The sequence below is a fragment of the Pomacea canaliculata genome, linkage group LG12, assembly GCF_003073045.1.
Source record: "Pomacea canaliculata isolate SZHN2017 linkage group LG12, ASM307304v1, whole genome shotgun sequence".
NCBI classification, from domain to species: Eukaryota; Metazoa; Mollusca; class Gastropoda; order Architaenioglossa; family Ampullariidae; genus Pomacea; species Pomacea canaliculata.
The window spans coordinates 7,922,926-7,950,064 of NC_037601.1; the positions used below are offsets into that span (position 1 = coordinate 7,922,926).

At 37.1% G+C, this 27,139-nt stretch overlaps 2 protein-coding genes across 10 annotated transcripts in view; one reads left to right on the forward strand and one right to left on the reverse strand.

Moving 5' to 3' along the window:
- LOC112553386 (TBC1 domain family member 20-like) lies at positions 1-12,390 on the reverse strand. 6 transcript variants are annotated; one of them, XM_025220570.1, is made up of 11 exons: positions 12,281-12,378; positions 11,218-11,305; positions 10,727-10,936; positions 9,879-10,055; positions 9,509-9,589; positions 6,954-7,048; positions 6,719-6,810; positions 5,461-5,562; positions 4,980-5,121; positions 4,528-4,709; positions 1-4,110 (listed from the first exon to the last, which is right to left on the reverse strand). In XM_025220570.1, the coding sequence occupies exons 3-11, from the start codon at positions 10,866-10,868 to the stop codon at positions 3,912-3,914; spliced, it is 1,212 nt and encodes a 403-aa protein (XP_025076355.1). In that variant the 5' UTR covers positions 10,869-10,936; positions 11,218-11,305; positions 12,281-12,378; the 3' UTR covers positions 1-3,911. The 6 variants fall into 6 exon arrangements, with proteins under 6 accessions (XP_025076355.1, XP_025076353.1, XP_025076352.1 ...); XM_025220568.1 differs by lacking the exon at positions 12,281-12,378 and adding an exon at positions 11,939-11,971; XM_025220567.1 differs by lacking the exon at positions 12,281-12,378 and adding an exon at positions 11,702-11,957.
- Positions 12,026-27,139, forward strand: part of LOC112553384 (diacylglycerol O-acyltransferase 1-like) — a 24,860-nt gene continuing 9,746 nt past the window's right edge. For 2 of the 4 annotated variants that reach the window (XR_003097038.1, XM_025220560.1), the window contains exons 1-13: positions 12,650-13,247; positions 13,939-14,026; positions 17,800-17,840; positions 18,455-18,540; positions 18,718-18,770; positions 22,596-22,698; positions 23,036-23,188; positions 23,541-23,618; positions 24,892-24,995; positions 25,598-25,636; positions 26,032-26,118; positions 26,407-26,519; positions 26,780-26,845. Coding sequence is in view for 3 of the 4 variants with exons in the window: in XM_025220560.1 (XP_025076345.1) it covers positions 12,685-13,247; positions 13,939-14,026; positions 17,800-17,840; positions 18,455-18,540; positions 18,718-18,770; positions 22,596-22,698; positions 23,036-23,188; positions 23,541-23,618; positions 24,892-24,995; positions 25,598-25,636; positions 26,032-26,118; positions 26,407-26,519; positions 26,780-26,845 (1,574 nt within the window). In the remaining variant the exon portion in view is untranslated. Of the gene's footprint in view, positions 12,268-12,649; positions 13,248-13,938; positions 14,027-17,799; positions 17,841-18,454; positions 18,541-18,717; positions 18,771-22,595; positions 22,699-23,035; positions 23,189-23,540; positions 23,619-24,891; positions 24,996-25,597; positions 25,637-26,031; positions 26,119-26,406; positions 26,520-26,779; positions 26,846-27,139 lie in introns of those variants that run through there. The other 2 variants (XM_025220562.1, XM_025220561.1) reach the window with 2 other exon arrangements.

The following is a 27,139-nucleotide window of genomic DNA, read 5'->3' on the forward strand; positions in this document are numbered from 1 at the left end:
TCTATTTGTGGATGGTTTCAAGCCAACATCACTTTATAGTATCTACATCTTCACTTTACACCAACTCTTAAGTAGTACACCACACTAAAACAACTCTGAAGGCTCATCAACACTCAATAAAAATAAAGGGGAAATGACATCTCTGTGTGAACAGTGCAATTGATTTTTTTGTGTGACATTGATATTAGACACAAATCTTTATTACTGTATAAAACGATCAAAATCTATGACATCTGTGTGTGTAATAATGTGACTCATCACTGAAGGAGTAAAAGGTTTTGTCCACTGGAAGACCTACTCATGCAGGCAGAAGACTGGCTCCACTGGCATGAGTTCATCTCTGATGCATCACATTATTTCCACATTGTCTGCTACCTCAGGTACCACTTACGGGATGAGAAGATGAAAAATGTGACTTGCATTCTAAAACATTTTTCGTTTCATGCTGACACAAAACTGATTTTCACCCCAACTTGCAATGTCCCAAAAGCATCCATACCATTGTAAGGGTGAAATAATCAGTTTGAACATGTTCAAAAATTGGGAGATGTCTTAAATATCTTCAGTAGTATGGAAGGATAGATTTTCCAACAGCCAGGAAAATAGTACCAGGCTTTCAATTAGCTTGGTTCAAAAGATTAACACCATGTTTGATTAGAGCTAGGCAGCAAGTTCAAAATAAGAGTATTTCTTTAGTACAGATCTCCAGCCACCTACGACATCATTTTAAAGAACCACCCATTGACAAACCAGGTAAGCTCCATTTGACTTTTAAAAAAACAGATAAGTAATTTCAGTAATTGAATTACAGCTTCGACATGAACCTATCTACGTCCATGGCTTCGAGAATAATGCTGTTATGTTCAGCACCAAAAGCCTGTCCTTTTTTTTTAAAAACACTATACTGTAACTTTTTAAAACCCTGGCCATGAGATATCTCCATAAATTTCCTACATCCTACAACTGTGCTTTATATTCACTCAGGAAGTACTAAAACTGCCAGTTCTGTTGTCTGCCCTTGTTGGTGAGAATACAGCATCCCCTCCCCGTCAAACCATTGCCCTCACCCATTCACACTCTGGCTGGTTTATCACTCATTTATCTACTCATCTTGGAAATCCCTACTGCTGGCAGGGAGTTGGCTATTGGTTTGTCAGAACATCTTTGAACCCTTGCAGTGTCTCATAGATTTCATTCATCAGGATTGACAATCTTCACAGAATAATAACAAAAAGTGCACTGCATCAATGGAACACTTTCTGCCATGCATACCAGGCATACAGCTGTTACTGGTGAAATTTTCATGCAGAAAAATGGCATCAGCAGTTGATAGCACTAACTAGACTGTAAGAAAAAGGTTTCCATAAATTATTGGCAGTAAACTCTAAATTCACCTAATCTATAGTGTGACTTCTTGGTGGTGGAGCTCAGCCAGCTGCCTTTGACCATCTCCAGTGCATCAGGTATTCATCTGATGGGTGTGCAAAAGTAATTTTCCAGGTACAGGCCTTAGCAAACCATGATCTGACAATCTTCTGCACTGAACAAGCGCATAATCATGAGGCTATAGCATGCACCTTGTGAGGTTTGTAAGACTAGCATCTCTGAATGTGCTATCATTGATTTCATGGTCAACTTATGATCGATGGTCATGTCCTCTGCTTTATCAATACACTGCACATTACATGGCAATTACAAACTACTTAGCCACAGTTTTACTTAAAAAAAGAAAGGCAATCAGGTCAAGTTTGGTCTTTACATTTTGGTCACATAAGGATATGTACATGTGCATTTTTTAAGGTGGATAACAAAGCACTGGAGTGAAACAATACCTTGAAAACAGCTGAGTATGTTCTTCCAAAATAACTGACACACCAATGAACAATAAATGTAATCATAACACCTTCATCAAACTCTTCATTTATAGAATGAAGACCTCATTTTTTTCCCTTTCAAAAGTTGTGGCATGTGTACTGAATATTCCTTCTTCCAATATAAAAAGGACTGCCCAGTGGCACAATAGTTAGCGCATGTCACCAATATTGTGAAGGTTGGCTATCCTGGTTTAGCTCTCGTCTCAGGCACACTGCATGTGGAATATGTTTACAGGGCTGACTGCCTTCCTGTGCTATAACCTTAGTTGCTGGCTCAGTGTAAAACACCAATTCCCCACCCTCCTCACCCAGCATAAAAAAAATGCTTCACTAAAGATACTCAGGTGAGCATTATTCTCTTAGTTACTTAAACCAAACATTCAATATTATGCATCACTCTCTGCACTACATTAATTTTACAAACAGAATCTGGAATGAGGAACTCTTCGCCATAATTTGAATCAAACATAATGGAATCCAAACTGATAGCTAATCATAACTAATGACTAGATCCATCCAGAAAGGTACTCAGTATCCTCAAAGGATACAAGGGCAGATCAAGTTAGGAAATGATCATAAAAATTTCAAAAATCACACATTTCAAAACTTTTACCAGTTATACAATTTATCATTCAGTATTCACAGTCTAACATCAGCCAAAATTGTCTCGCCTACAACAATCCAGTCAGAACAGACCAAACCAAGGCAAGGTTTTCTCATCTATCAGTCGTCCCACCTTCAAAAGGCATTGCCCATTCAGTCTCTGCAGGCAAATGTTTGTAAATATTTAAACACTTATGCCATCTTCAAATTCAACACTAATACTGTACATACATTTCTATATATATATATACTTCACAACCTGACAATCATTCAGTTCTATAACTCTAAATAGCCTACACCTCCACTCATGGTAGATTCACAATAATAATACATTTGTAAAGAACATTTCCCTGTGTGGGTACCAGCTTGTGTTGCATACACAAAAAATTCAGTCAATACTAAAATAAACATAAACATGCATATATGAAAATGAAGAATAAGGAACAGAACAGTTTGCTTGATTATGCAAGACGTTTCTTAAAGATATGGTCTGTGAGGCGAGATTTCAAGGTAGTTTGAAAAGAAAGGGTCCAAGAAAATACTTCAATATCAATTATGTTGTAAACCTTTTGACAAGGTTAAATTTATAGAATCTTTGAAGAGCTGCATTTTATATTGGTGCTGATGGGTATAAAATCCGATTTCAATTAACTACTGTGAAAATGTGTAAAGTGAATTGTTCAGCAAGGTGTAACTTGCAACAAGCTAAATTTCAAAATATTTTTTAGCACCCTATCCACCAATGCAGCTAATGGAGAAGTTTTCAAATCCAAACACCAACAATCTTTAAAAACTTTCCCCTGTACACTAAAATTTTATCACGCACAGCTCTATTATTAACTCAAAAAGGAAACAAATAAAATCAAATAATCAAAAATACAAAGTGAGTGGTAGGTTGGTGTTTTAAACAGAATAAGTAGCTGAGGTTTCATCCCAGATACTTAGCCAATCCCTGTACAGGCACAATATTCAGAAAGAGGTTGTTTTGAAAGTGAGACCTGAACCCATTACCCATGGCCTTCACATTACACTGTGGCACCAGATTACCATAGTACTATAAGGACAACAATGAAGAAGGGAAAAAAAGGAATAAAAGTGGTTGCTGTAATAGTAAGGTTATTGTATAGATTTTGTCCCTCTGAGTTCACAAAGGATCATTTTAAAAATCTCTTACAGGAGACACCTGTACCCTTATTAGTAATGGTTCACATATGTTGAGTGCACATAACAGTTTTACTGAACCTTTAAAAAAAAAATTGTTGTATATAAGGACTAAGAACTTTTGACATCAACATGCATTCACATAACTTAAAAATGAAAGACACTGCATGGTTTGATACTTCTAAACCTTCATGGAGAATATGTAAACAGTTGTACTTCCTGCAGGACACAAATCACTACCTACCATCTAGAAAATAAGGAGTATATGATCCCTTATGACCCATGTGAAATCCATGAAGACCAGTCCCAATCCATAGAAGAGTACAGTGCATACACAGCTACACTAGCTACGGCACCTAGCATCCACCAAGTCACTTTTGCAAATGTCACATTTCCATCTGGTAAAATAGACTTCCTCTGTGCATTCTTCTGTAGTGCCAGTTGTTTTCTTGCTGCGGCCTGTGCTTGTGCCCTGAAATAAAGAAATATGATAATATTAAGCCTGCAGGTGCTTATGCACATTTCAGAAAACATAGGAGAAAAACACTATTTTCAATATGCACATATGTATTATATACATAAAACCCAAAACATTGTAGATTCATTAAAATATTAAGATACATGTATGCATACCTTTTTGTGTACATATGCAAAGATATTAAAATAAACACTGTCACTTACAAGAATATATAGAATAACTAATGCTTAAATTCATTATGCCAAACACTGCTGAAACAATCTACTGCATTGCTTTCCTCATCACCGTCATTGCTTTAACCAGCACAAATTTACATAAAACTTTCAAATTTCCCTATGAGCCAGATGGGGCAGGGAAGGGAGGAATATAATGGAGGAGGTGGATAGAAGCATAAGATGCAGATATCCTTACCGACGGAACCTCTTGAGTGCTTCATTTGCTAGCTCCACAGGTGGATACAGAATGTACAAATCCCCTGCATTGCTAAGCAGCTGTTCAAAGGGTAGGTTGTCTGGGACTTTGGACAAGAGGGCATGAAGAAATGGCATTTCCTGCTCTGTTTCAAAAATCTCCTTCTCTCTGTACAAAACGACCTAATAGAAACATGCATTAATGGTTTAGGAAGAAAATCAACAAAACCTAATGTATGTATCGCGTTAAGGGATATTTTAATGGCTGGCTAAATTAAAAGAAGCTGGCAAAATGTTTCAAAATGCAAATAATTTAATTACTCTATTGGGTCTCAAATTTAGGTCTGTGCTGTCTGTTAAATTAGATCTTCAATAAAATACTGCAATAAAGTGCTGCCAATTTGTTTTAAAACCACAATAGATTTGAACCATTGTCAGAAGAGATTTACTCACAGCTGCAGTAAGGTAGATGGGCATTAGTGCGTGGCAGGCAATGAAGAAATCATATATACGAAGAATGGATTTGATATCGTTGAGTACATGGCCAAACCATGTTATTATCCAGCTCAGACAGAAAATATTTCCCAGTTCAGCTCTGAAAAAACAAAAGCAAGAAAAAAAAAAACCCCAACATAAACATACTTCACTCAAGCTGCAGAAAAATAGATTATGTAAGCTGATAAAGGCTGCATCCAAATGTTTACCGGCACTAGCAACAATTTAGTCAGTCATAGCTTTTCTAACAGACACTACCAAAGAAAGAATGGGAGAGAAAACATTCTGAATACATACCACAGGTTGACATCACTTCTTTTAATAACCATACTGATCCCTACTCCATTCTACATTAATGAGTACACTTATATTTACCTTTATTTACATAACTCACATAAAACTACAAAAAAAATGAAAGAAAAATACAAGTGTTGCCCACCCTTCAAGATAGTCATAAAGTTCTGGATTAGCCTTTTTGAGCAATGGTTGTAGGTAGTTCAGAACCTGTGTTGTTCTTTCCATAGTAGCTTCCATGTAATCTCTGCAGCAATCAAAAAGAGATCTTCCACATTCTTCCCCATTATTTAGGTCAGTGACTGAGCAAATAGCCACATGGTTATGACTTACCTAAAATCTGCCTATGCAATAGCATAATACAAATCAATATTGACTATATATTGGATCATATTATAGATAATCCAGCATGTGCATTATTAATAATAATCATGATAATAAATGTGTGATTTATATAGCACAGTCACATTCACAAAGGAACATGCTCTCAGTGCTTAAGACGAGTAAGAAATGTGGACAGAATATAAAGGACCGATTAAGAAACAACTATAAAGACAAGCAATAAAAGACAAACACAAAAGACACAGCTGTTGACAGCTATGTTGACTGATGTAAGAGTATATATATATACACACACACATACACATGCATACACATATGCTTATACAATAGATCCTCCCTCCCTCTGAAGATTTGCTAAAATGCACCAAATTCAGGTTGGAACTAAAAGGGGTCTAAGTAATGAAATTGATCTAAATTGCTTTTATTCCACAAACCCACACTTGTAAATTCATGTCATTTATTTAAATGTTCAAATAAAAGCTCTTAGAACCATATCATAGTGTTTTACTTTGTTGTTCTTGCTTGGTCATACTTATTTCACCCTTGTTGCACTTGACTGAAGATTTATGTTAAACAAAGAGACAACAGTGAACAAGCTGTCTCCTTCAAAATGGATTTCATTTATTTTACATTATTTCTGCAGAAATTAATACTAAAGGGCAAATGGTCAGCCTGAGCAGTCTATTTTAAAAAAATATTTAAGTTTTTCAACATGCCACTTCTGCCCAAAAAAAGTTGTAATAGAACACAAACTGTCCATTGCAAGTCATGCTAGAGAGATAGTTGTACAAGAGATGACATTTAGGTAGCAAAATATGCTGGTGAAAATTTCTTTGGTTGTATCTAAAAAGGAAGTTTCATAATGTGAATGGTGAAAACAGTCCCTTCTCCTCCTAAACAGTCATTCTTCACCTCCCCTTTCTCACACCACAAGATGCTCTATAGCCAACTACATTATTAACTAACAATCTTGTGTGTATGTGTGTATGCAGGCATATGTGTGTGTGCACTTCTACATATGAGTAAATCCCCCTTCCTCTCAAAAGAAAAACTTAGCTTACCTCAGATGACCAAGTGACAGTTTCTCCACCAAAGCAAATGCCATATCTTCATCCACGACCAGCAAGAAAGTCACACAAATGTCATGAAAACCCTAGGATAACATGAAATCACATGAAGTGTATCAAGTAAAACCTTATATTTTAGAAGTAGTTCTTTGCATAAATATTCATGTGTATATATATATATCCCTCACACACATACACAAACAAAAATAAATGAGATTGACACACTTACTTGATAGTAATACAGCTCAGGATGCTTAACTAATACCCTCATGATGACATCCACCAAACTGTCTTGAAGAGACAGACGATGCTGCTCCTCCATACCTGAAGACAGAGACACAGCATGCAGCACGTCATCACTAAAATTAGGTAATTACTGAAATTAATGATCGTTGGTGGTTGTGTTTCATGCCGTGCCAGCAACTAAGGCTATATCACAGCGATATAAAGTTATCTTACCTTAAAATGTTTAGGGGCAAATCCTCCAAGTGGTATAACCACAAAATCTTAATCAATAAAAGCCAACATAGGAAGCAAGAATAATGTAAAAAAGTGGGTAAAGTGTAAAAAAGAGTGTTATTGTCCAAAAAAATCAAATACCAAACAAATCAAAAACCCCAAATCAAAAACTATCAGGACATAAAAAGCTTACGTTTTATGATAGAGCTCTATCCTTAACAATATAAAAGTAGCTGCTGATAGGATGCACTTAAACAAGGAAAACAAAGAGTCTGCTGTAAAAAAACTGCTGGATACTCTTGAGTTCAGGACAAGTAATTAAAACATGTACCACACTAAAAATTCCTCGATACCAATGACAAACTGGTGGTAGTTCACCACAAAAGAGGTGTGATTGCGTGGCATAGGTGTGTCCTATCCTTAGTCTGGTAAGGACTACGTCTTCCCACCGCACAGGGCAGTATGAAAGAAAGCAGTCGGAAAGACGGAAGAGTGGCATATAATTTATTTTGACCCAGAGTGTCTCAGTGGCATTACCACAGGGACTGAACATAGGCTGAGAAGATAGAATTACGGTCTCATGGCACTAGGGAGTGTAATTTACCAGGAGAGTGGCATGCAGCTTTGGCAGCCTGAACCGCTCGAACACTACCAGCAAGGCCAGAAGCCCAAATAAAAACAATGTCTTTTTTCTATCAGAGAAGAGCTGCATGAATAGTATGAATCTGGACCACGAGAGGGTGGTCAAAACGATTGGGAAGAAGAGCTTGGAGGGCAGAAAGGAAGTCTGAAATAATCAAAAAGTTGTGCTCCAAAGAGTGGTAAATGTGCTGCAAGACAAGCAAGATGACGTGAAGTTCTGCAGAAGATGGAGCAGACTTCCTCAAGTCAGGCTGAAGAAACCTGCTGCGGATGGCAGTCCAGAACTGCTGCCACAGCTACAGGCCCACTGTTTGGAACTTAGAGAGCTATGTGTGAAGATGGAACAGAATACAAGATAGAGAGAAGTTCCTGGAAGCAATGAAGGAAGATGAGGTCATTGGTATCACCTTTTCTGAAGGATGTAAGATTGAGACAAGAGTCCAAAGAGGAGGTAAAAGTAGAGGGAGAGGTTCTACCTGCTGAATGCAGTATCTACTCTGGAAGGTTGTAGGTGAAGTGCAACATGGAGTGATAATGGTTTCTCCTCCTTGGTACGAATGGCATACAGGGCAGCATGCTACGGCCCAAAAACAGCACAGTACGCAGGGCTTCCAGGGTGAGCTTTCAAGTGACAGACATAGGATAGCATAAGGTTCAAACGTGGAGAGAATGTAGGGGCTAACTAGCTTCTATGTACAAAGTTTGTAAAGGAGTAACAAACAGATGCGGAGCCCTTGGTGGTGAATAGGATCCAGAACTTTGAGGCAATGCAGATGACGCAGGATCGTGAGGTCTGCTCCCCCCTCCCCCCAACTGACATGGCCAACTGCTTGAAGAATGCCCTAGGATTTCTGACATAAAAAGGCGTAGAGCTTTAATGTGAGAAAGAAAAGACTTTACAGTTAAAGATGACTCCAAGGAATTTTTCTTCCCGGACCACTTAGGGTACCTCACCACTGACAGAAATAGAAGGGTTTGGAAACATGCCTCGCAGTTTATACAAGTGAATGCAAACTGTCTTTGTAAGAGAAAATTTGAAACCATTTTCTGTCACCCACCTTTGCACATCAACTCTGCCTGTTACAAACAGTTGAAGCTGGCGTTTGAGGCATGGTAGGGATCAGCCTCGAATACAGAGAGCAAAGTCATCTACATATAATGAGGCTGCCAAACCTGGACAGACAGATTTTAAGACTGAATATATTTTGAGGTTGAAAAGAGTTGGTGAAAAAATGCTGCCCTGAGGGACACCCTGTATCCTAAGAACCAGACAGGATAGACCCTACATGAACCTGAAAAAAAGGGTAGCAAAAGAAAATTTTTGATGAAGAATGGCATACCACCCTGGAAGCCAAGGGCGTGAAGGTCCAACAGAATACCTTGCTTCCAAATGGTGTCGTATGCCTTTTCCAAATCAAACTGAAATCAATGAAGTGTAAAACATAAAAAGTAACCTAGGTAATAACTTGTTTGTATTTAAGCAAATGATTTACTTAAAAATCCCACAGGGTTAGGGTTAGCATAAAAACAGATGCACTCATGCCCATTCCCACAATGCAGTTCAAATTCTTATTGTTTTGAAGTGACGGTGCCTTTTTTTAGGTACTGCAACATCTAAAATTTTATACAGATTATAAATAACAAGGTAAAACTCGTCTCAGAGTTTGAAACATGCTGGCTTACCAGGTGGAAAACGTCTCAGCGATCTCTCTACATCCAACACTACTTGTCTGTAATCTCTGTGACCTTGCAAGACGGCTGCCTCTGGAAATCGTATTTTTTTTCTTTTGAACAATTCAAAAGTTTTCACAAACAAGTAGAAGCAAAGTGTATTCGAGCAAGCACTGAATGGTAGACAGAAAAGAATAAAAGGGTAAAGGTGTTACCAAGGTAAAATTACAGAGAAAGCAACACTTAATACACTAAACAGAAAAAAAATGTCACATAGACATCCCCCATGGCGAACTAAAGCCCATTGTAATGAAACCTGCAGCTTTTTCAGATAGTGAGATCTGCGAAGGGAATACAATAGGCAATAAAAACGTCTACTAACCAGGTTTGGGTGTGATGTTTTTGACGTTAACATTGAGAAGTATGGGCCAAGCTCTGCGTCGCAGATCATCTGTTAGAAGACCACCCCGACTGATTGACTGCTGCCGGAGCTCAGCTATATCCACTGGATCTTTACTCAAAATCTGTTCTATTTTCTTGGCTTTTCTCTGGTAAAACACTAACAGAAAATCATAGTTGAATTTTTACTCCAATATCAGCCATGTGATCATTAAAACATTTTAAAAAAGTAATAACAATAATAATAATAACCAAACTGGCTGACTGAGTAATAGACTATATCAATTTCTATGAAAACGTGGTTGTGAAAAAGAAAACCATCACAGTTTATCCCAACAAGCCCTAGGTAACAAAGACAATCAAGGAGGTATTAAACAAAAAGAAGCAGGCTTTCAGAGGTGGGGATAGGGAGACACTAAAAGCAGTGCAGAAAAAACTCAAGAGGGCCATTAAGGTGAGAAAGGAAAAATATAAACAGAAGGTACAGGAACATTTTTAAAAGCACAATATAAAGAAAGTCTGGGAGGGGATTAAGCTAAAGAGTAGGCACCAGGGTAAACAGGGTGGTAAATCAGATAATAAAACAGAGAACAAGGATTACAATAAGCTGAATACTTTCTTTTGTCACCATGACTGTCATGATTTTACAAAGGATAGAAATAAGAGACAGGTTCCTAATGTTTTAAAAGAAGAAAGTGGAGAAGAGGATATTCATGTTTCTTTCAGCTTATTTTGAAATACTTCTTAGAAAAAAAGAGTATTTTTGTGCATTCTGTTGTAACTAGGTCCACCTCATCTTGCAGTTGTTAAGGAGTTAACACTTCCTCCTACCTCTGTGTTGTCTTTGCAGTCTTCCATTGACTTTTGGAGAATATTCCTGTTCCTGTAAACTGATTCTGGCATTCTCTGGCTGATCACCTGCACCCTCTGAGTGCTCTTGGTCAAAATCAGAAGATGGTTCTTCATCACTCATTATTTTATTGTCACAAAATTGTTAACTCCTAAGGCACTCGTTTCTTCCTGTTGTGCATTGATAATGATCTGAAAGAATATTCAGGAAAAATGAAAAATATAATTTTATTACATACCACAATCCATCCATATAATACTTTACTTTTTTTTAATTCAAAAAAACATTGGAAAGTAAAATATTGAAACACTTAGCTCTGAGTCAAAACAAAAAAAAAAAAACAGAAAAAAAAGAAAGTAAAGTCCTCTGAAATTGTAGCTGTTCGGGTGTGAAAAAAGACCCCACTTATCTAGGGACCAGTTTTTTGTTTTTTTTTGTGAGGGTGGTGCCCATCTCTCCTTTGCTGCCTTACCTTCCCCAGCCTTCTACCAAGTCAGTCTAGCACCCCACAGCTGGATCAGCTAGGGAAACTACGCTGTATCACAACGGTTTCAAACCACCTAGTAAAAAATATAACAGTTCTGCTTAAATACTATTAATATGTATCGGGTATAATAATAAATGTTACATGTTTTGTGAAATCCGTACACAAGTGATAGTGACAAACGTCATAGTGATATTACCCTTTCTTTACCTCCCTGAGCTACTAATTGTTATGTTTTCTATCAAAGACTGAATCAAGTTTTCTATCCATTGTAACCAAATGCCTTTTATATATCGTGGTCAACTCCGCGTCTGTGAAACTGCACGTTTATCCAAACACGCACAGAACTTGAAGATCGCATTTCTTTTACTGCCGTAAAAACGATGCAAACAAAAATTCCTAAATGGTTATAAAAGTCAAAAGAGGAAACTATTATAAAACATATCACAAGACTAAATATAAAAATATGTACCTTTTATCAAATGAAACGTCTTAGGGATAAAAGTCAAATCCTTGTTATCTTCCCAATCCCACGTTGCCATACACGACATATAAAATATTTGGCATGGCCACTCAAAAACCATTCATTTTAATATTAATATCAAGCATTATACACGAAGAAATAGTCTAAGGTTGCTCTTTTGGTATTACTTTGTCATATAAAAACTGTTTCGCACATACTGAAGTTTAAATGGTTTTGCTAATTTACCGAGTACAACAGCAGACAGCGAGCAACGCCTACATCACTTAAAAGCGTAATGCGTTAGCGTCAATCATTGTCAACGCTGAATAAATGCAAAGAATAATTATTATCTGCTTAGTGAAAATACTACATAAAGAAAGACAGCAAAGTTTAATCAGACTGCGTTAAAATAATCTTTTTTTTTGATGATTTAAGAGGTTCCAATTGGCCTTTGGTCGACTTCCGCTAATGAAAATGGCTACGAAGCGTGCTCTTCACCGAACATCTAGCGTAAATAAAGTAGAAGAAATGGCAAGAGAGGAAAAAAAGGCACGTGTATGGATGCCGGATAAGCCGTAAGTAAATTACTTTGTTTTCGACCAAGTACTTTCAGACATAATCAGATTCTTCTTCCGGGTGATAATGTTTATGCCTGACCACAGATATAGCGTCTCCAGACGCAAGAGAGCTCTTCGTTGTTTACATATGTGAGCGCTCGTGCCTGGCCTAACGTTGACGCACGCCCAGAGCACGTGGACTTTGGTCTTAAAATAGATGTCACTACGAAGCGCTCTTTCTGTTCCCTCGTGAGGGAAGACAATCGCCCGTAGCGCTTCGTGGAAGACGGTGCGGCGTAAACAAAGACTGTTGACACTGAATCTGCGAAGGACTCGTCGATGCTTCTTAGTTTTAGTTTACAGGATACAGCTGACTTGAGATTTACTTGTGTGTGGTATTGAAGTTTACAAAGAAAAAATCCTGGAGCACTTGCTATGGCTTATGCTAACGGTGTCGCATATTTGAACGGGTCGGCGAGCAGAGCTCACTCACCTGCTGGTGAACAGTTGGCGGTTAACCAAGCAGCAGCCGCAGCAGTCATCCGCCAAAATGAAGACGTAGTTAACGGACATTTATGTGAAAGAGCCCACACTGCCTCCTCCTCCTCCTCCTCGGAATCGTTTTATCGCACTAACGATGTTAACGACACAATGGCCAGAATTCGGAACAGACAGAAATCTACAAAGACATCGGAGAAGACTGCAACCATACTCGGCTCAGGAGAGAGCCCGACGCATGTTTGTGCTGAATTAAAGGCAGCATCAGTTCAGTCCGATTTGAACAGAAGTGAACATAATTACTGTTCAGTCTGTGCAGTCAGCACGTTAGACAGAGGAAACGACATGTGTCAGGCCTGTTCTATGCTTGGACACTATCAGGCCTCCTATGAAGGCAGACACCCCAGTCCTTACTTAAACTATTTCCGTAAACTTTTGCCTAGCTGGCTGTTTGAACCAGAATATATGATGCATGGTAAACCGAAGACAGACCAAGATGCGTAAGTGTTCATTTTGTGCATCTTGCTTTTGCTCAGTTAGGGAATGCACTTCCTACTAATATTAAATTTGCACATTTAAAAAAATCTTTTGGATTTGTTTCCAAAATTTGTAAATGGTTTCTATAAATTTGATGAATAAATGAAGGTCTTCTGCCTTTCACACAACGAAAAATGGGGTCATCTCACAATAGCTGGTCCCTAACAATACTATTAACAAAGTACAAGGTGGTTATAAAATTTCTCAGTTGAGTTATTCAAAGGACAATATTTTTATATTGATTTTAACATAATTAGTTTTGTTTTGTTTTGTTTGGCAGTTAGAAGTGTTTCTGATCAATCTGATCGCTAGTGCCCAATAAGTATGTGCAGGTTTTGTGCAGAGTATTTTCCATTAATTGGCAAAATATCTAAGAACTGTTATTTATCCAGCAGCACAACTATTTGATTTTGCTGATTTTGTTGTATCTCCAACTTTCGATAGGTAACAAATAGTGTAGAGTTGTTAGAGTTGTGAACTTAAACACTTTTGTCTTCTGAAAGTCCTTTTAATTCATTTGTAATTTTTTTTAAAATGCTATGGGCATAGATGAATTTGCCTTTCTTCTAAATGTAGTCCAGTAGTCCTAGATTTCATTTCATATGATAGAACATGTTCTAGAATCTTGAGCTCAAAGTATTTCTTCCATTTCAGAATTCACAGACATACAGATTCTTTATTTAGTACTTCAAGTGGATTCACGAACTATCGAGGATTGTTGAACTTGGCTCTTATTCTTCTGGTAAGCCATTAGTATCTTTTTACCAGTTTTGTCATTTCTTAGCTGACCCAGTCAAGATAATAGTCTGTAGCATGACTGTTAATGTTTAAAACAGTGACTTTGACACGATTTCACTTAATGCTAGTTTTTTTTCTTATGTGCATCTAACAGATCTATTTTGTGAATGAGGCCTGTAGGGGCACTCAAAAAGAGAGAATGGAAGAGCTCTAATTATTCTTGTTGCCTAGTGTGTGCTGTTTCATTAAGTGATTATTTCATTTACTTTTCTTCTTTCTTCTGGGCAGAGTAGATGTTTCAAGCCAATTAGTGTGTTTAGCATGTTCATTATTTATGTAATAAGTTATGGTTTTTAGTTTTTAGAAGCTGCTTCTCTCTCGTTCTCACTTTCACTCTTTATTTATGACCCTGTCTGTTGTGACCCCATCAGCATGAAGGTGACTACCATGCGGTGTTTGACAACAGGAGGTAGGGCCTGAAATACTAAAGTTTGGATTATATTGCTTCTTTTTGCAGTGCAGTTTGGTTCTAATGCTACATTTTGATTCTTGGAAATTTTTCTTAAGCCTCCTGTTCATGCTTGGTTATTTTGTTGTTGGCTTTTGTTTCTTTAATTTTTTAAAACTTTTTTGGAAAGAAGGGGTGGGAGACTTGATTTAAACTTGTTCATGTGTCAGAATGGATCATTGACATCCATTGGATTTTAACAGAAGAGGTCTTCTGGGGGGTTGACAAGTCTTGTGGAATTAATTTTATATACTTTTCTAATGGTGTTGGGAAAACTGCTTGCATTTTGTTGTAGGAAAAAAGTTAACACATGAATGTCTTTTTTCTTTTAATAAAAACCCTCCTAAAATTCACAGTCATTACAATTCTCACAACAATTCCAGAGTTACAGTCACATATCATTTGTATCTCAGAATGATTGACAATCTTATTTATTCATCGTTTAGTTACAGGATTTGATTAATTATGAGTTACTCTTTATTGTTAGTGATCATCTGTGCCGATTGCTGCCAGTAGCTATGTGTCATTGTGGAATCTGTGTGTGCGTTGAAGGGAAGAGAGAGAGTAAACATGTACTTGAGCAGTCTAAGCCAGACAGGTTATCTCATGTCAGTTCATACAAGTCTTGGGTCAAGGGTAACTCGATATCGTTGCATAGTCTGGCCTTCACCTTCCTTAGGTATGACAGCTCGCCATTACCTGACCCTGACCTTTGAACGTCAGACAGGAATTTCCTGCATTTATCGTCTCAGCAGACAGTCGGTGTCGAGCAATGTTGAACAATAATAATTAAAAAAAGTATTTCTGCCTCTGCTCTTAATCTTCCAGCATCATGCAGCAATATGTAACTGTACTGTTTATTAAGTATGTTACCATTAAAATGCTGCCGATACATCAAGTTCCACAATGTCTCATGCTAACATCAGCATCATCGCGAGAAAGAAAGTTCGTCTTTTAGCCAAGTACTTGTTTTTATGCACATCTTCTAATTCTTAGTCTATAATCATCGCTGCTATGATACGTTTCATTCTCCGTTAATTTTATATTCGGGGATGGATGGGCCGTGTTACATAAAAGCATATTGATAACATTTTATGAGTGAGCACATTTAAAAACAAAATTGACTTGCGGTGTGCAGAGTGGACAGAGGAAGAAAGTTGAATTTTCTTATCTGCCGTGGGATCTACGTGACATTAATGTGATCGTGGGGCGGTAACAGCACGGTAGAGCTGTGATGGAGCGTAGTGAGCAGCGTGGACAGAGAGTGGTAGTGGCGCTGGGTGCTTATCGCGTAGTTCACTGTACGTGTGCCTGCTTGTGTACGGGTACTTGCTTTATCTGCGTCATGTCGAGCACAAGACTTCTTGCAGCTTCTGGTATTCGAGGTCGTTATTACACCAGCACAGTAGCCGACGAGATCTCTACAAAACAAGAATTTCGTCCCAGCTGGACTAAGCCTGATAGTGCCTCATACGCATACACATGCCTATTTACACGTAGTTTTAAGACAACCTCAGACACCCACATGGGTAAAGCACAGAGCTTCAATTTTTCCCGAGGCGGGGGTTTGCCACACGTAGTTTCTTACATAGTAAATTCACATACATGCTTATATGAATTTTGTAACATGCTCAACATGTAACAAAAAAGTACCATTTGCAGTGTATTAAACTGGCCAGACGCTTCATTTTTTTAAAACTCCAGCCAAATTCGCCCTTTTGTAGTTTCTAAAAGAAAAGTTTATGTTCATTTTCATGTTTTGTTCATGGGGACAAGAGCAGCAGACGCTGCTGGCCAGAACTGTAGAGTTGTGGTCTCTTTTTATTGATTTTTCTTCTGCATTTAATACTATACAGCCCCACCTGTTAGCTCTGAAACTTCTTAAACTTGATGTAAGCCCCAAACTCATCCTCTGGATTGTTAACTTTTTGGTAAAACGTTCCCAGACAGTCTGTTTCCAGCATGCATTCTCCTCTTCCAGAGTTACATCGGTTGGGAGCCCTCAGGGTAGATGTCTCTCGCCTGTAATCTTCACCCTCTATACCCATGACTGTCGTGGCACTGATTCATCTCTCTTGATAAAATACTCTGATGACACTGCTCTCCTAGACCTTTCAAACTCACACTCTGCCTATGTTGATGTAGTAGATAAATTTAATAATTGGTGCAAAAAAAACTATCTTGATTTAAATGTAAAGAAAACAAAAGAGCTGGTGATTGATTTCAGACGCAAGAGCACTGTTATCCCTGACCTATTCATTGATGGTGCCAAGGTTGAACGGGTAGATCAGTACAAATATCTAGGAACTGTGATTGACGACAAACTCACTTTTAACACCAATACAGAGGTCATTCACAAGAAATGTCAATCTAGATTGTACTGTTTATAAAAACTCCGTTCCCTGAATGTCAACAAACAGGTTTTTTTGTTCTTTTTATAAATGTTTTCTCGAGTCTGTGTTGACATTTGGATTTTTATGTTGGTATGGAGGATTGAGGGCTAGTAATAGGAATGTGTTAGATAGAGTTGTGAGTGTGAGTGGGAGGGTGATTGGGGAGAAGCAGGAGTGTCTGAGTAAGTTGTATGAAAGACGAGTAGTATGGAAAGCAAGAGTGATTATGAAAGATAGTACACGTGTTAGCACAGTATTATAATCTTCTTCCGTCCAAGAGACGTTATAATGTTCCAAGAGTGTCCACTGCCCGTGCCAGGAATAGTTTTATAAATAAGTCTGTTGTCTTGCTTAACAAGTGTTGCAGGGACCTGTGAGTGTGTGGGTGTGGGTGTGTGATTTTGTAAATATTGTTTTAGTGATGTTTTTGTCTTATTTAGTTGGGTTAGTTATATATATTGTAGGTGTTTGTGTGAGACGATAGTTTATTGTTTTGATTGGAATTAAGTTTTATTATAAGCCGGTTGTTTCACTACGCCTCGCAATTTCTCCTCGTTGAGATAATAAAGTTGAATTGAATTGAATTGTCACATGGTCTGCTCTTTATTTGAACAGAGCTAGCGGAAATCTCACATGATAACCCACAAATTTAAATAAAAATGTTACGTCTAGATAGCATTTTTAGAGTACAGTACATGGACCAGGTGACCCTAATGAACACCCTATGTTGGATTTAACTGGAATGCTTGCAGCCAGTCCCCAAAACTACCAAGTCGTATTGGATACACTAGTGATTTCTGTATATTTACATAAAATATTAACTTCTTTTAACTGTAATAAACAAGAACAAACAAGTTTGTTTATCTGTACTTTCAGGTTCTCTCCAACACTCGGCTATTCCTTGAAAACCTTATCAAGTAAGTGTATAAAATTTGTTAGCAAAAATCAATGTAGGTGATGAAATTTATGTAATGTTTGCATATACATCTGTAATGCTGCATACATAAGCACATATATGTGAGTAAGCAAAATTATTGTGTCTGATGTAGGCAGTGTGTACAACTTAATTATTACATGTTGGCTAATATGTGAAATATAATGATGCAATTTTTATTTTATAGGACATTAATTTTAGCATGTACAGGTTGTATTTTAACATGTACAGATGGTGTTGAAAAGCTCTAAATGTCTGATATTTATTTACTTTGTTTACAAATGTGTTTATGTGAGAGGAAGAGAAAGGTTGAGTGTTTTTGTTAAGAAGAAATAACAAAATTTGTATGATCATGGGTTGGTTTTTTGTTGTTATTAAGAGAAAATAAGGAATAATAATGTATTTGCGTTTAATAAGATATATTTTAGGATTTAAATAAATATTATAAAGTAAATAAAACAATTTTAGCAAATTATTGCGAACAATCCATGTGTTTTATACCAACATGACTGGCTGTGGCATTTAACGAATCATTTTCCTTTTAATGTTACAAGGCATTCGTGTTGTTAACACAAAATTTTGGGGATGACTTTTCAGGTATGGGATACTAATTAACCCTTTTGTTTATATGGAATGGTTCATCGATGAGCCTTACAACTGGCCTAATGTGCTGCTGACATTATGTAAGTTCTTTTGTTGTCCACAGTCACATATTTATTGGTGTAGTGTCATATCCTGATAGGTGTCATTTTATATGTTTACATCTTGCTTAACTTTCTTATAAGTTACATGGTTGTTATCTTTTTGGCAGCACTGCCAGTTGCTGTTGTTTGATGTTGAATATTTGTGTTCTTTTGCAGCAGTGTCAGTTTTTCCATGCATTTCTTTTGGGATTGAGTGTGCCCTTGCCAAGGTGAGTCCAGTCCTTTGTGATGGTAAAATTTGGTTTACAATATGAGTGTGAATGAGCATTAAGCATTAGATTGGCTCAGATAAGCACTATTGGCTGAAGCTTCACTTGTGGATGCAGAAAGAAGACTTTCATTTAGTTACTTAGAAGACAAGGAGAATGCCAGACAACATATCTTTCTTACATATGTTACTTGTGTTAAGTGCAAAGTGAATGGGCAGAAAGTTCCATTAGCGTTCAACACATACTGAAACCCTTTTCTTCCTACTTGCAGACGGAGTACACTTCATATACTCTTTTTCAAAGAATCTACTTTCTTTTTTTAACTATGAAGAGTAGGAAATAGATGTAGATTAGGAACAGTTAAATAGTGTAGTTGTGAGGATCATGTCATGATGTTATAAACAAAGTTCTGTCTCATATCACAGTGTTGTGTCACCAGAACATAGCATCTGCAAAGCCTTGGGCTCAATGAGTAGAAGTATCTTGTGCATTTAAACTTTGTGCCCTGTGTTTTGCAGGTGTCTGTGTATAGTGGAAATAGAGGTCACCAGAGAATACTTAGTCTGATTTTGGAGAGGAGATAAATTTTGTTCTCATTCTACATCGGGTTTCAGTTCATTGAGCACTACCTACATCCTCATCTTGAGATTACATCACACTTTGAGCTTTCTTACAAAATGGTTGATGTTGAAGTATTTAAATCTTGGAGCTGTCTTTAACTTCTCTACCTTGGTTTTGTGCCATGATGCTGATACTTCATCAAGCATTTAGCAAGAACAAAAAAACTATACAATGGGTGTCCTTTTTGTCTCTTAACTGTATAGTGCACTACAGGCTATATCAAGTAGAGCCATCAGCCTACACTTTAATTATGCTTAGACAACATTTACCCACCAAGGCAGGAGTTGGTTTGATGTCAGTATTCTTGACTAGGTACACATTTCAACTGGTTTGTCATCAACATTTATCCTAACTCAATCAATATTTCAGCCATCAGTTTGAAATGTTTGTTTGTATCCATTTTCAATGTTCCTATCTCTGCACTTTTTATCTGATTCTTAAATTTTGGTGATTGTTGTACCAAGAAAATTTAGACAGCACCCCTTATCTTAGGCCTGTAATCTGAAACAGGTAAAGGTGGTCCCCTAACCTTTTCAGGTCACTGGGGACTGAGGTGTTAAAGACCTCATTTTTCTCAACCAGCTTTACATGAGGGGCAGTGCCCTTTTCATCTACCTCACTTTCTTACCTTTTACAACCCTCTATGAACTTGGGTACCCATTTCCCCAGCTGAGTAAACTGGGGGAATTTTTATGTGCTACTTGGGTATTAAACCAACCTCTCGGTTTGGTTGCCAGTGCTCTAACCACTCAGCATTTTGCATCTCCATCTGAAACATTCAACCTCTCTAACATTTAGAGACTGCACACTTTTTCATTAAAATCCTATCTATAGAAATAAGTATACCAGGCCCAACAGCAACTCATTGTTATGCTTGACTGGTTGTGATGGGTTATAAGTTTCTTAGAGTGTTTAGAGGTGGTGAATGCGTAAATGCCAGTGCTACAAGGCTGGAATATATGACATGATTCAGACAGCAGTATGTAGGGGTTTATTGTTTTTACCTTTATAAATGTCATGATCTTCCTTGTCAGATATGCCTGTCTTATTCATTATTATCACAATTCACCAGCATGGTTTTACCCACTGGTAAATATTCCTAAATATTGTCCATAAACAGGGTGACCTGTGTATCACTGCTCCCAAAACAGGACTCTTATCAGTAAGGGCTGTCTAGCCGACACTTGTCATGAAGTTTAGTGCACAAACATTTTGTCAGCACTTTTCTAATGTTGAGAGAGGGACCTTTGTTTTCAGTCTCCAACTCCCAAATCCTTCATAAACTACCATTTAAGTTTATTTGTTTATTTTAGTCTTGTCTTAATTTCGCCTATGAGTTAAATGATTGCTTTATTTACATAAACAGTTATTTTCATCTCATCTTTTTTTTTAAATATGGGTTTAATTTCATGGGCAATAAAAATAGAAATGCAGCAGGTATACAGCTCAAGAATTCAAATAGTAGGTACTGTCAAATGTCATACATTAAATTAAGCTTCTTAGATTAGGACATAGTAGAGACTGCAGTTATATACCTGCAGATCTTCCCATTCTTGAAATCAGGTAATGATGCATCTTGTTTGTACCTCCTGTTAGCTAGTGTTTATCTTGTAAACAAACTGAGGCCTTGACCTGTTTTATCAGGTTGTAGCTGCTTGTCTTGTGTTTGGATTATGCAGCCTTGACCCATGGAAAAGCCGAAGTGCTGTGGGTGGGTGGGGGGCGGGTAAGTGGTAGGAAGAAGAGATTGTGTAAACGTGTGTGGTGTGTGTGAGGCAGAGAGACTGGGAAGGTGTGGGATTTTTAGAGTTTAGTTGATGCCTTAGTGTGATTTTCCTTTTTTTAAAGTGGCATTGTGAATCTTTCTTTTTGCATAATATGGGAAAAGTGAAATGCACTTGACTGTGATACTGTGATTGCCGTGTTTGTATGTGTGTGTAACAGATGTGCAAGTACAAAAGCCTTTTGGGCTCTTCAAAGTTTACAACTACGAATGTGCTTGTTGCTAATTTCTAAAGTGTAATGGGCTGAGGTCATGGTGACATTTAAAAATTTTGAAACTAAGGGGTCTAGGAAAAATCACATTTTGTGGCTTATCGTGGCCTGAAAACAGGACAGCCTTGACACAGGCATCCTTGAGCTGACAACATACATCTTGTAACAAGAGGATAAATGCACTGTGTTTTCAGTAGGGAAAATAGCACTCTTGGCAGATTTATAAGAAATTTGTTGACTAGTAACTTTCTGGGAAGACAAGTGAGTAGGGAGTAGGCCTAGACATTTGTAAAAGCAAATTGTCTAAAATATTGCAACTAAAATGATTATATAGAATCTGTATATCCTTGCTAGTGTGTTGCCTGTGGGTTTTTAAAAAAAAAATGTTTAAATGATGCTGTTTACAGTAAGAGCAAAAATGGAGAATAGGTGTCGGAAGCAGTACAGGAACTTAAGGGCGTCAGCATTGTTCCATAAGTCATTATAAAGTGAATAACTGGAAGGAAACATGAACTTGGTGTCTGCCTTTATTTGGAATGAGGTTAGATGTGTGCCTTACATGCTGTGTTCCATGGGCTTTCAGGAAACCTGCTGTTGTTAGAGTTCAGCAGAGATAGCTTACATATCATTCACACACTAGATACAGTTACTGAAATATAGACCACAATGCACACCTTCAAACTAAAGTCTATGCATAACATAGGGTTGAGGAGATTGATGGCTTTGTAGTTATAGATTATTTAAAGACTTATGTAAATTCATACATAACAGAAGTTCTGTCACAAAACAGAAAATAAGAGCTAGATGCACATTTATTAGATCCCAGAGACACCAGAAGTGTTTTAATGAATTCTGCCCCTACACATGATAATCCATCTCATTCTTTCCGTCTCACTCGCACTATCTCACACACGCAGAGTCCTAAACTAAACTTAATCTGCGTTTGAGATGATGCACATTGGACAAAGAGAAATTGACCAAAAAACCCTCGATTAACTGACTTTTTATGAAAATATTCTAATGACATAAGCTGTAGTAAATGGTTATTTCCAGTTGTGTTGGTGTGTGTGTGCACAGATATGTATAAGAGAGAGAAGCACACACAGAGACATGCTAATAACTTGACTTTCTTGTTGTTGAGTCAGCTGAGCTTGGAATAAACAGAAGTCATGATTACCCTTGATTTAAGAAGATATTTTGTTTTCCTAGGACTGGATATCAGACAAGACTGGATTCTTTCTGCATACCATCAACAATACAGTATTGCTGGTATACCCAGCTGTAATTATCTACATCAAGCATCCCAATCCAGGTGAGCGTCAGCATCACTTGTTAGTTTTAATGTTTTACTGATATATTGTAAATTCTGATAAATTGGAATAAATAGGTGTCCTTCATTTTATGAACTATGTTTAAAGCTGCTTATCATCAGATGTTGAGAAGTGAGTGAAGAAGTTGTCAGCAAAGAATATGGGTAACTATGTGTAAGCATGGTATTTGTGTTGTAAACTCGAAAGTTGGATTGCTAAGAAATCTTTTAGACTTTTTAACAGTACCAAAATAGATAACATTTAACAAATAACACTTGCTTTTAAAATGACTTTATCAAAAACATATTTGGTAGACAACTGTCACTACTTCTGTTGCAGTTTTCTCAGCTTTCACTCTTGGCATTGTCACCATAGTGTTTTTAAAGATGATTTCTTATGGTCATGTCAACTACTGGTGCCGCCTTCACCTTCGAAATGGTGGCAACAGGCTTAGCCGTCGACGCAAAACTGTTAGTGCAACTAATGACACGCGTGAGTACTCTGGCGGTTGATGTTTTTTTCCAACCACAAGAAATGATAGTCTGGGGTACAAAAGAAGAGGTCTGGGAGGAGAAAATGTTCATAACGCATAACAGCTGAGCATCTTTTTAAAGGGTTACTTTATTCCTGATGTACTAAAATGCCATTTTAGTAGAGCCTGACCAACAGCCGTGTTTGTATTTATTTTTGAAAACTTTATACCCATGAACTATTGCTTTATGAAAGGAACTGTTGCAATCAAAAATATAATAAATTTTCTACATGTTTATCTTGAATTTAATTTCTTATGTGATGTCACGATTGAGTTAAAGAATATCTTATTATTTCAGTGCTTATTTTTCAGATTCTGATTCAGAGAAGACAATTGAAGAAAAGAATCTGGGCAGTGTAATAGTTTATCCTAAAAACCTAACTTTGAGTGGTGAGTTAGTAAATCTTGTGTGGTAATTAATTTCATCTTTCATTTTAAAAGTATTTAATTCTTGTTCTCTCTCTCTCTATCACCACACTTGACCCCTCTGTCTCGGATGTCTGTCTGGGTTTCTTGTTGAAAATCTTTTGTTGTTGAAACAACAGCCATAAATTAAAATGGAAAAGGTTGTACATTATTTTTCTTCCATAAAAGGTGAGAAATTGAGTTAACCATCACATGCTGAGTCATGATCAGAAGCTAGTTAATGACTTCACACCGTGTCACAGAAACTCGCATTCATGTAGACGCTTGGACATTTTGCGTGTTCTTTTACTCCACAAAACAAGACAACTAAATCTGTCTCTTTGCAGGTCCTGTATGCATTTAATTATCTTAACAAAATGGTAATTGTAAACTGGCCTGAAAGTTTCTTTTCTCAGGTTGACTGTTAACAAAAGAATACTAGAGTTTATAGTTCAGCACAAGGTCACTTTTTTACCCTTCACAGTTGATAATGTTCTTTAGTCACTGGAGCCTAATGTTACACTGATCCAAGAAAAATATATGTCTATATTACATATTATCAACAACAACAAAAATCACTGATGCCTCCACTAGGGGACATATGTTAAAAGAAATCTGTGCTGCCTCTTGGGGACAAGCAACCACCAAACTCTCTTTTTTCATAGATGCCGCCTCCCACAGTCATTATACAGACAACTTGGCACTGCCTCTTGGGGAACAAACAACACCAACTTTCATGAGCCAAATACTCCAGGATAAAAATAACTCCAAGATGAAAATAACTGTGCCTATAACAGTTACAAAAGAACATCATTACTTATTCATATCTATATCTTTTAAAGAAAAGAGATAAAAATTCAACATACAAAAAATCTGAACTACAAAAAAAAAAATATGAACACCTCACCTGTTTTGGAAGATGCAGCCTCCTCTCCCCTACACGTAGTATTCACCTACTTGCTGTGTCTATTTGAGAAGTGAAGTGCTGGGCAGTAATGGTTAATTATGGTGTTTCCTCTATTCTATCCCAGACTGTCTGAAAAAAAAACCCCAGCTATTGTGCAACAGGTGCGGCTCAGCCACCCATGCTAACCAGTTAATCTTATGTCACCCTGCTGTGACAAAGAGCTAGGTAAAATCTGTTTTAGTGAATGTAGCCTACTTTGTATGTTGAAATTCTTATGAAATAATGCTTACTCAGTATCTTGTGGCACTTGATTCTTGATATAACCAGAAAGTTTTTAAAATGATGTTGCAGATTTGTGCTACTTCTTGTGCGCACCAACTCTGTGCTATGAACTGAATTTCCCTCGATCAGCCAGAATCCGAAAGAGATTTCTTGCCAAAAGAATGCTAGAAATGGCATGTGATATTAATATATATTTTTCTTCTGCTCATTCTCTGAATTCTTAATTGGTAGCTACGATAATTGCCAGAAGCTTGTTTAAAAAAAGAAGAGAAATCCAGTTTTCTTTACATATTTTTAGTCTTCGTGCATCATCTCAATTTTCCACAGCGAATCACAAAACTTAAATTCCCATGTGATTATTGATGACAAACCTGCAAACAGTCAAGTCTGTGAAAGTGAAACCTGTGAATGGCTGACTGAAATTCTGTCTACTCCTTATCCTTCTTTTACTGTGGGTATGTGTGCATTCACATGTGTGAAAGTGTATAATTCTTTTCAGTTTCAGCCCATCCTTAATTCATCTAATGGGGTATCTTTTTAATGACTGGGGGAAGCTCAATGAAAGATACTATTACTCCACATCTTATTAGGTTATTCACATGCATATGAGTGTAGTCTTTGTGTTTTAGCATGCATACCCATGCTCAACTGTTGATGAGAATGTTTTCTCAATATTTCTGTTTTGATATCCACCTGCTCTTTGTTAGTATGGTTTTATCTTTAGGATTTCTTCTTTATGCTTCATGTTTTATATCTGTCTTTTTCCCCTTTGCAGCTCTTTTTGACCTCCTTAATGCTGGGGTTAGTGCAACAGGTAAGCTGATTGGCCTCTTAGTACCTAGGTTCTTGGAAGCTGTCTAATATTATCTTTTAGGACATAGGGAAGCATAAGCTTCTCTGTCATTTTGACTCATTCCTGAAATGTGAATATTTTGGCTTTTCTGTACCAGCAAACAAACTGTTCTCAGAACAGGAGCATACACATAATTTTGTTACATTTTGTTCATCATTTCTGGGTAATAGTTTTAAAAAATTACAGTGAATCGTATTTCAGCAATATGATTTCTCCATTATTTCTGTTTAATTTTTTAATGTAGGTTCAGATGGTTATGCAACTTGCAGTTTGTCTGATACATGCTGTGCAACCACTTTAAAGCTTTCATTGTTTGCTCATAAGATTTTTACACAACGTACTGTATCTGTCTTTAGTGGATTGTACCAACTGTCAACAACTCCTTGAAGCCACTTAGTGAGATGGATTTTTTCAGAGTCATGGAGCGTCTTCTTAAACTTGCTGTATGTCATTTTTTTTTTTTGGTTTTATTGTGGATGTGTATGTATTTGTGTGCAGATATTAGGGGTTTGCATGTGTATGTATGGCTGCTGATTATTAGTAAGCATCATAATCAGCTCCATCCCATGTAGATTGCTGTGTGGGAATAATTCTTTAATAAATCTTAAAAGAAAAAGTTTAATACATTTTCAGAAACGTAGAAACAGCATGAAATAGTGAAAATGACTTTGCCTGTGATTTAATAGCTTATGGTGTTCATTCAACTATGCATTGTTTTCTTTCTTGTTTAGGTGCCAAACCATTTCATCTGGCTCATTTTCTTCTACTGTATGTTTCACTCCATGCTGAATGTGTCAGCTGAGCTGCTTAGATTTGGGGACAGGGAGTTTTACAAGGACTGGTGGTATGATAACTGTTCTGTGCTTTAGTTATCTTAAAGATGTTGAGAGAGTGCATGTACATATCTGTGTGTTATTTATTAGTAATTGTCTTCTACATAAGAAATTGTCATTGAAATGTGGTGGAATATTATTGCTACAAACTTATGTAGACTTGTTTACAACCATTCTAGCTTGCACATTAATGACTATCACCAAAGAAAAGCAAAGATAGTGATTGGTGATTATGAACACAGCTGCAGAATATTTGTTTTTCTATGCTCAGGAATGCAGAAAATGTATCAGAGTTTTGGCAGAATTGGAACATTCCTGTTCACAGATGGGCATTAAGGTAATGTTATTAAACATTTTTTATATATTTTTTCTAAGGGATATAGGTAAGCTTCATTGGTTTAGTGTTATACTGTGTGTATCTGTGTGCATGCATGTGCATCCATACCATCAGACAGGTGGGCATTTTGTTATTTGGATATTGGATAAATACATTTATTACATTTGCTCGTGATCTGGGATAGATTAACTTTTGTGTGAGGGAGAATCAAAAAGTAAAGATAATTTTTAAATTGCATGATTACCAGACCAAAGAAAAGCTAGTGATATGCAGCACCTTGTCTGTTGAAGAGTT

What these genes read in the sequence shown, in the direction of transcription:
- LOC112553386 (XM_025220571.1), bottom strand. Translation starts at nt 10,868, where the DNA reads ATGAGTGATGAAGAACCATCTTCTGATTTTGACCAAGAGCACTCAGAG. An exon ending in AAACATCACACCCAAACCTG is followed by an intron (nt 9,590 to 9,878) that starts GTTAGTAGACGT and finishes TACGATTTCCAG; the next exon opens with AGGCAGCCGTCTTGCAAGGT. An exon ending in CTTTATGACTATCTTGAAGG is followed by an intron (nt 5,122 to 5,460) that starts GTGGGCAACACT and finishes TTGTTTTTTCAG; the next exon opens with AGCTGAACTGGGAAATATTT.